This window comes from Petaurus breviceps, unplaced genomic scaffold (genome assembly GCF_028583685.1).
Source record: "Petaurus breviceps papuanus isolate PSGF00001 unplaced genomic scaffold, PetGlider_PUasm1.0 90418, whole genome shotgun sequence".
Lineage (NCBI taxonomy): Eukaryota > Metazoa > Chordata > Mammalia > Diprotodontia > Petauridae > Petaurus > Petaurus breviceps.
In genome coordinates, this window is record NW_027187246.1 from 2442344 (window position 1) to 2452414 (window position 10071).

At 37.2% G+C, this 10071-nt stretch overlaps 1 protein-coding gene across 4 annotated transcripts in view; it reads left to right on the top strand.

Annotated features, from left to right (window-relative positions):
- Positions 1 to 10071, top strand: part of MYT1L (myelin transcription factor 1 like) — a 704996-nt gene that overhangs the window by 537224 nt on the left and 157701 nt on the right. For all 4 annotated transcript variants that reach the window (XM_069108684.1, XM_069108683.1, XM_069108686.1 and 1 more), the window contains one exon: positions 3875 to 4086. In XM_069108684.1, coding sequence (XP_068964785.1) covers positions 3875 to 4086 — 212 coding nt within the window. The remainder of the gene's footprint in view (positions 1 to 3874; positions 4087 to 10071) is intronic.

Sequence of the window (10071 nt, forward strand, 5' to 3'; positions counted from 1 at the left end):
TTAATAGGGCCCAGTGCCTGTAGAATTAAGTTCACAACTCTTTGACTTTTAGCTTGATGTTCAAGGATATTCAACTATTTTTTCCCAACCTCTTTTTTCAATCTAATATTGTGTAATGCTAATGTAGTAATGTATGCAACTACCAAAATTATATTATTTCTCTTCCTAGATAGACCCATTCTTTTCCATTTATATGTATTTGCTAACACCATTTCCCCCTTTCTATAACTGCATCCCTCCTCAGTTATATACCTGTCAAAACCCTACCCATCCTTTAGGCCAAGTTCAGACACCACCTCTTCTATAAAGTGTACCTATCTACCCAGCTGAAAGGGAACCAACTGCCATTCCTCTCAAGTACCATAACATTTTATTCATAGCTCATTTAGCAAGAGAGTAAACTGAGATGGTTTTCTATAGACACACAAAATTTTCCTCTGCCTTCATTAGAAAGACATTAGAGCCTAGCCATTTTCAAATTTCACTCATACTACATCATGCTAGCTTTCTCTTACCTTCTCTAAGCCTCAGTTTCCTCACGTGTAAAATGAGGGTAATAATGGCACCTAACCACCCCATGGGTTTTTGTGAGGATCAAAGAAATTAACATCTACAAAGTACTTCACAAACTTAAAGTCCTATGTAGAAATGCTTGTTATCATTATTATCACTGAAGGAATGAATGTAGAAAAACTAAGGCCCACTGTAGCCATATGTCCAAAAGAGAAAACTAATGAGCAAATTCATTAATTGGGATGTTGGTTGCCAACTCTATTTACTTGAATAATATGTTCTGTCTTTTTAATAGACATTAGTGTCTCTTAGTGTCCTCAAATAACTTAAAATGAGTGTTTCAACATTTCAAGGACATGGGAGTTGTTTTATAGACACAGTATTTAATCAAATTCTAGACTATGTGCCTACTATGTACAAGACGCTGTGTTAGATGCTAGGATTACAAAGACATCAAAAAAGACAACCCTGGCCTCAAAAAACTTACATTCTATCTCTACACCTTAGTTGAAAGTCTTTTGTGTGGCTAGGTGGCTCAGTGAATAGAGAACTGGTCCTGGAGTCAGGAGGACCTGAGTTCAAATCCAACTTCAGACACTTAACACAAAAACTAGCCATGTTACCTTGGGCAAGTCACTTAACCCCAATTGCCCTCCAAAAAGAAAAAAAAAATCTTTTAGGAGTGGTTAGTCTCTGGTAACTAGTCCCTCCATATTTAGCTAGTTCAATTCATAAATAGTTTGGTAGGATCTACCTGAGCTTGTGCTACCTAGGTGCACAGCCTTTAAGAAGCTATGGTCACGGGGCAGCCAGGTAGCACAGCGAGTAAGAGCACCGGCTCCAGTGTTGAGAAGACCTGGAGATCGAATCCCGGGCTCAGACACTTAGCACCCACCCAGAAACACCTGGCCATGTAACCTTGAGCAAGTTACTTAACCCCAATTGCTTAGGGGCAGCCAGGTGGCTCAGTGAGTAAGAGCACCGGCTCCAGTGTCAGGATGACCTGAATCAAATCCGGGCTCAGATACTCAGCACCACACCCAGAAATAATAACTGGCCGTGTAACCTTGAGCAAGTTACTTAACCCTGATTGCTTTAAAAAAAGAAGAAGAAGAAGAAGAAGAAGAAGCTATGGTCACCTCCAGGCCATGATGAGACTTGAGAAAAGAGATTTAATGGCATTTACTTTCATAGGCCTGTTAACATTTCACATTTGCATTTTGAGCCTTAATAAGATTTTCATGTACTGATATCTATAATCAGTATGTAGGGACTTAGGTTGGCAGATGGTTAGCCTTCACAAGAGAATTAGATATCAAACCCTAATACATAAATTTGTTTATGGTTTCTTTCTAGCTAAAGCATTTGCCATTTTTAGCTTTAACATTTTTTCCAGACCTGAGATTTTATCATTCCAGCTAAGTAAGGAGTTTTGACCCTTTTTCTGTGATATAGACCCCTTTCCAAGTCTTGTGATAACTATAGATTTCTTCTCAGGAGAATCATTTTAAATGCATAATATCAAATACATAAAATTGTGAAGAAAGCCAATATATTGAAATAGTCTTACACACACACATTTTTGTCTTACGTTCATAGACTCCAAGAACCCTTGAGCTAAAACTTGCCATAGCTTTGGACTTCAAATTTTCTTTTCTAAACTTATGATTTCATCACTGAGAAGACCTCCTAGCATGAAAACTTCCTCCACTGATCAGTCAATCAAGTCAATCAGTCAATCAAGTATTTATTAAACATTTTAAGCATATTCCAAGCACCTGGAATAGGCAGCTACAGTTAAATAGTCCCTGTCCTAAAAGAACTGATATTCTATCTAAGGAAACTCACATCTATACATGTGTACAAATTAGATACAAGGTGATTAAAGGGGAAGGGTTCCAGACACTGTAGGGATGGTGAAAAGTCTCCTACAGAAGGTGGCACTGGACCTGAGTCTTGAAGAAAACTAAGGCTTCCAGGAGTTGGGGGTGAGGAAGGAGTGTGTTCCAGATCTGAAGGAGAAGTACAGAGACGAAGATACTAAGTGAAGGGGCGTGTATAAGGAGCAATGAAAAGACATTTTTGTAGACATTCATAGACATTACTTGTCTAAAACTTGTAGTCTTTGAAAGTTGTATAGGACACTTAGAGGTTAAGTGATTTGCCTTTGGTCACAAAGTCAGTGTATTTCAGAGGTAGGTCATGAATCAAAGTCTTCCTTACTTCAAAAGTGACCTTCTGTCTACTCTGCCAGGCTGACTTAATAGTAATTACATACTTCTGAAAGCAAGAAAAACAATTTAAAAATATTTTGCCTCCCTAGAAACTCTGGATTTTTTTTCTAGAAAAATACTGTAAAAATATTGCTGTATACATCAAAATATCCATAAATACTTTGTTCCTTGAGAAAAAGTGAAGCAAAGTTTCTTAATTGGCTCCAGAATCCTGTGATAAAAAGATTTTTTTGGTGGGGGGGGGAGGTGGCACCTGAGTACTTTCAAAGGTCAGGCAAATTAGGAGAAATATTGAAAGACATATATTAATATTTCTTACTACATATTACCATATCTACACACACAAGCATACATATCCACTAGGTTTTCCATCTAGATGATTCACTAGTCTACATTCATAAGAGTATTTATTTCATTTCCTCTTAATATCTTCTAAGGGAAAAATATTTATTGGCCTACTTAAGATTCACAGAACTTCTAGATCTGTTTCTGATTCCTAACCAAAGTAAATTAATTGATATAGAAATCTCCCCACCTTTTCATATCTTCTTCATTCCTACCCAACTTCTACAAAGAATAACAATTAAAGAAACAATGGATGAATTGTAAACATATTTAATGGGAGTTACTTTTGAACTCAGGGCAGCTAGGTGATGCAGTAGATACAACGCTGGGTTTAGAGTTAGGAAGACACCATTTCTTTAGTTCAAATCTGGCCTGAGACATTTACTACCTGTGTGACCCCATGCAAGTCACTTAACACTGTTTTCTTCAGTTTCCTCATCTATAAAATGAGCTGGAGAAGCAAATGGCAAACCACTTCAGTATCTTTGCCAAGAAAATCACAAATGGGATCATGGAGAATCAGACATGACTGAAAACCTGAACTGAACTTCTGAACTCAGATGTAGTTGCTTTTAGATAGGGAATCTATTTGGCACTATTAAGTAATGTTTAGTTATGACTTGGGAAAATATGCAGTTTTTTTTTCTTATAAAGCAAAACTGTAAATATAGAGATAGGTTGCTAAGAGTATAATAGTTTGTTAAGAGTATCTGCTTTTCATACAAATTGTGACCAAAACACATGCACAATAACACGAACTTTCTATATCTTTTATGTTTCAGGCCGATGTGCTTCGTAAAGCAACTAGAGATCCCTCAATATGGCTACAGAAACAATGTCCCCACAACCACACCTCGCTCCAACTTGGCCAAGGAACTAGAGAAATATTCCAAGACGTCGTTTGAATATAACACTTACGACAATCATACTTATGGCAAGAGAGCCATAGCCCCCAAGGTGCAAACCAGGGATATATCCCCCAAAGGATATGATGGTAGGAGGTGCACACTCTTATACATGAGAGACAAGTTTGCCATTAATAATGTTGTTATTGTATATATCAGTTGCCTTCAAATAAGGCTCATGTTTGTGGTCATTCAGCACTTGCCAAAGCGCCACCACATTGGCACCATGACACCATGTATTTGAACCCCCCAAAAGTTCACACAGGTATGGGTGAATTGGCCCCACTAGATGGTTAGGGAGAGCAAGGAGGGTTTTTTCTCTCTACACCTCCAGAGTGCCACAACCTTGGAGCTTGCAGAGAGTTCAGGAAAGAATCAGGATGATTATTTTGCCTGGTTTTTGTAAAAGACCTCTTAGTTCAACCTTTAGTCCAAGTAAGATCTTTAGTTTAGTGTCCTGGGGGATCTGGTGCATGTGCCAGCACCATCAGCTTGTTCAGATGGCTTCTTTCTACATGGAAGATACTAGGAGAGATAGCTTCTGGGAAAATCCTGATGATGTATAAGGGAAGTACCTCTGAGACACTGTGAAGCATGCATGAACATTCTGAAACTGGTTCTAGTTGGCCAATCAATGTAGCTAGTACTGCCTTTTCCTATTGGCTGCACAGCCAGAACTGTCAGTATCATCAGAAAAATAGGTAAATAAGAACCCTGGACTTGGAGTCAAAAAGACATGGACTCAAATCCCACTTCAGACATTTCCTCCCTTTGTGACCTTAGGGCAAGTCAGATAACCTCTCTGTTTGTCTCCTACCATGTAAAACGGGTATAATAATAGCACCTACCACACAAAGTTGTTGTGAGGATGAAATGAGATAATGTGTATAGTGCTCTGCAAACCTTAAAGCACTATGTAAGTGATATTATTATTACTGCTAATAACAATAATAAGAAGTTTCCTCCCTATGATATATCATAGCCAATCCAAACCAGTTATAGAATGTCCATGTACTTTCCACAGTGCCTTTAAGACACTCCCCTTACATAACATCACAATTCTCCTTGAAGCCATCTCCTCAGTATCTTCCACATAAAAAGACACCCTCTGAACAAGCTGATAGGGTCTGCGCATGCGCCAGACTCCCATGATACTAGCAACGTCCCAAGATATGTAGAATCAACAGAAAACTACGGAAACCATAGTAACGAGACAGATAATATGGGGACAGTGATAAGGCACACTTTGGAGACATAGCAGTCACACCTACTGTGTTCTCGGCTTCTTTGAAAACCCAACTGTTCCACCCAATGCCTTTCCAAAAACTCAAGAATCATATGCTTGCTTTCTGGAAAGGAGGGGAAAAGCAGGATATAATGTATCTGCTGTCTCGCGATAGAACTGTTTCATTTGCTTCTTTCCTATTTCCTACTTCTAAGCTAGAGAGATCATGAATATGATGGTAGGTGGGAATAAAAAAAGAAATTTCAATACAGTAATACAAAATAATACAATCTAGCAGAAAACAATATCCATGGGCTTTAGAAGAAAATAGGTATTCCTACAATCCATATTTTGAATCCATTGACAAAAGCTTCCAAAAATTTTTATTAGGCTAATTCATCTTATTATTAATTTGGTAAATAGTTGTTTTAACGGGGTAGTAGATTAAAGGCCCATTTTTTCTAACCATATTCTCCTATAAATTCCTACATGAGCCACTTATTGACAAGTTTTGATAAAATATGACTTGAGGTATAAAAGTCTTTGCTTATTTAAAAAATCTTCTCCACATTCTAGAACAGAGGGGAGGAGAGAGAAACTATTTTACAATCTGTCCACTATTTGAAAAATGTCTAATTAAAAGTCCCATATACTTAAGTTTCAATTGGAGTGCTCAGGGAATGAGTTCTAATAAACTGAATTTTTAAAAAAATACATCTGAAATCCATTTTAGTTGTTGTCAATGACTCCAAAATGTATTAGACCACTTTCTTACTTTTCTTTGCCCATCATTCTGAATATCAGTTCTCAGTTCATAAAACTATAGTTACAGAAAACGATGGTTTTAGGAGATTAGCTTGAATGTGTATTGGCTCTAAAAAATACCTAAGAGCTGGTTCTCTGAATAAATTACTGATTATGGGATGTACTGCTACGATTTTCCCTTTCCCCCAGAAGTAGAGGACCTAAATAAGACTACACATAGCTGGGAGTTCTGGTTAATTGAGTTCCCCTGGTTTTTAACTTTGAGCAACCTTTCTATTAGGTGTTCATTTTACCTTATGTGATTTTTTTTCCATTTTAAGATGAATTTCTTGCACCCATGGCTAAACTGTACCTTTATAATGAGAGAAGGAAAACCTGGGTTAATTTGTAGTCAATGAAAAAATGAAGATAAAAGTGAATTTTTTCACAACAGATGTTACTATGCTCAAATCATTACTATCACACTCAATTCAGAGCCTCATGCCATGGCAGAGTATCCACTGTCAGAAAGCTATGCACAACATGGACCTCAGTCAGTCAACAAGATTTTATTGGTTGTTTAAAAAGTTAGTACCACTGTCCTTGACAGGTAGTTGGGATGTACATATTAAAACATAAATAACTTTCTCATCATTCATCATGAAAAACATAATTTAATCCTGCATTTTGAAGAGGGTAAGAAAGCACTAGAAAGAGTCTTTGCTAAGAATCAAATTGCTTGACTTACATAGTCAGTTGGATTTAAGATTAACTACTACTGGATATTGTTTTTAAAATGTAATCATTTTCTAGGGAGTTGCTCCATTCTCCGAAAATGTCCTTCCCTGAGTCCTTAATTTAATGAGACAATAAATGAAGAGACATCTTGCACATCATAGGAATTTAATAAGTATTTGTTGAATTGAATTGAATAAATGCTATCATAGGATTTAGAACTGGAAGGAGACTTAGCAATCACCTATTTCAACCCTCTCGTTTTTCTAATGAGAAACCCAAATCCTAGAGATGGAATGATATGCTCAAGCTCACAAAGATAGTAAATGGCAGGGCCAGGATTTGAACTTAGGCCTTCTATCTTCAAATCTAATTACTTTTTTACTATATTGAATATAATGGATTTTGTATCTTTTTAAGAAGGATGGCAAAATAGAGCATTTAAAAGGAGTAGTAGGAATTAAGCAACTAAAGACAGTGGTGATGAAAACAAATATTCTCATAAAAAGTACCATCATGCCCTTTACAATGCTAGTTCAGGTGGTGGCATGAAGACCTATGCTGTAATATTACAGGCCAACTAAGTTACATCAGGTTTGTAATATAAATGGAAACATTTGGAAAGGACGTGATTTAATCCTTGGCGTATCCAAATCTATATAATTGTAAGAAATGTTGTAAGTTTCTACCAAACTCAAAGCTGTATGACATATCACTCTATCCCCCACCCTTAAGTATCAATCTCTCTTTATCCACTGGCTCCTTCCTTACTATTTACAAACATGCCTAGAACTTCCCCATCCTTCAAAACCTTAACTTGATCTCACCATCTCCTCAAGCTACTGTTCTATTTCTCCTCCCTTTCACAGACAAACTGGAGGGGGCTAGGAGGATTGTGAGTGGGGCAGGGGGAGCTACCAATATATTCCTTGCCTCCATTTTCTCACCTTGCCTTCATTTCTTAACTTTGTAGCAATTTGTCTTCTAAATTCATCATTAAACCAAAAATGCTCTCTTCAAGGTTATTAACAAACTATTGACTCTCAGATCTGATGGGGTTTTTTTTTTCAATCTTTTTCCTTCCTTACCCTCTGCTTCATTTGATACTTTTGACTAACCCTCCTTCTAGAAACCCTCTTTCCCTGTGTTTTCATTACATCACTCACTCTTGATTTTTATATTAATGTAAAAAGCGTCTTCCTTTCAGTGTCCAATGAAGGATCATCAGCCTTGCCTATCACTTAACATATAGCAGTGCCTGTCTTCTCTGTGTACATACTCTTTAGTAATCTCTTTAAGTTTACCTCTAGGTAGAAACCACCAATATCTATATATCCAGCCCCAGTTTCTCTTCTGAATTCTAAGTTTATATCACCAACTTCCTATTAGACATCTCCGCCTGGAAATGACATGTCCAAAATGAATTTATTATTTCTTCCTTTCCCCCCCCGCAAAAAAAAAAAAAAACTGTCCCTCTTCTTCCTAATTTTTTTATTTCCATTGAAGGCACACCACTAATCCTTCTAGTTATACAGGTTGCTTAAGTTTTTTAACCTTTATTTCTATTCACCCTTCTCTCTGGCTGTCTATCACTTCTATTTCATTCATTCAGCTTGCGTTCTTTCATGTTTCCAGAATCAAAAAGTCACAAAGTTAGAAGGAACCTAAGAGATTATTTGATCCAGTTCCACTGGCTTCCTTTATTTTCCACTTATGTTCATATTTTCGTTTTCCTGACCTTCCTAGCTCAAAAGCCTGAAGTCAATGTATGGAGGAGGCTTTGGAGTCAGAGGACCTAGGTTAATTATTTAAGCTCTATGGGCCTCAATTTCCCCATCTGTAAGATAAAGGGTTTGATTCATTGACTTTTAAGTTAACTATGAATCTAGATCCTCAAACTGTTGTGAAAAAGCAATGGACTTGGGAGTCACACAATTCAAAGTCAAATCATGGCTTTGCCACTTATTTACCTCCTTGACCTTAGATTAAGTCACCTAACCACACAAAGTCTAAATTCCCTCATCTATAAAATCTATAAAATGAAGGAGTTAAACTGGATTATTTCTGAAATTCTTTGAAGTTTTATGTCCATAATTACATGATTCTGTTATCTTTTACATCTTCCTTTTCTTCTTCTTTCGCATCTATGAGCCTGCATAACTCTGAAATTCACCTCTTTTTCTGTTCCTAACATCACCTTAGTTACAATACTACTCTGCTCAGTCCTAGATTCCTACAATTCTCTGATAGCTGGTCTTTCTGCTTCCAGTTTCCCTATGTTTCATGTTACACCTACTGCTCTAATGAATCTTCCTATACCACTGCTTTCATAAGGTCAGTCTCCTTGTTACACTTCCTAATTCATTTATATATGTCCATATGTACCATTTGAGCCTTCCTACCTTACTGATTTTACCCATTCTCTTTCCCCTACCTAGAATCTTCTCTCCCCCTTTCTCTACTATCTATCCTTCAAATTCTATCCCAAATACCACCTCTTCTGTGGAGTTTCTCTGAAAGTTCTAGACATGTTCACTTTTCCCTTATCTTATTATGTATAATTTTCTGTACCATACAATAAATGTCTTAATAATTATCCTATTCCTTTATCTATAATATAAAATTTAGTGATTTATTGTAAGTTGTCTCAGTTAATTGCTTCATATGTTTATGTCTAGTCTCCCATACTAGATAGATTGTAAGCTCCTTGAGGGTAGGGTCTGTCTTCTACTGTATCACATAATGCATACTGCAATGCTGAACCTATCAGAGTTACTCTAGAAATACTCTGTGATTAGTTCACCGAAGTAGGTCATACAAATGGATGCATCTCTATCCCATAGGTAATTTGTGGGGAAAACTCCTTTCAAAAAAGTCTTATCTTTTCCAGGGAAGAATTTCTCTTCAAAACTGCAGTTTGCTTGGAGAGCTTGCTACAATACAAAAATACAGTCCTATTTCAAATGTCCAGATCCAATAGAGCCAATAGCATGTGTGAAGAGCCTGAGATAATCTACATAAATCATTTGATCATAGTTTGTAGCTAAAAGGGATCCTAGGGGTCATCTGGTCCAATCTTGTCTGAGGAAACGGAGTGTTTAATACTTACTAGTGGGGGGACTCTGAGCAAAGCACTTAACATCTCTCAGGCAGAATTTGAATCAAGGTCTTCCTGTTTCTAAGATCAGCACTTTAATAATTATACCCATGGAGCATGGGGTCTCTTCCCAAAGCTGTGTACTCAGAGTAAGAGCCATGGCGGGGGCGACGATCAGCACTTGAATATATATACCCGTGGTGCATGGGGTCTCTTCCCAAAATCATGTAACACAAGCCAACGAGTGGGGAAGAGCGGCGGTTAGGGAATGAA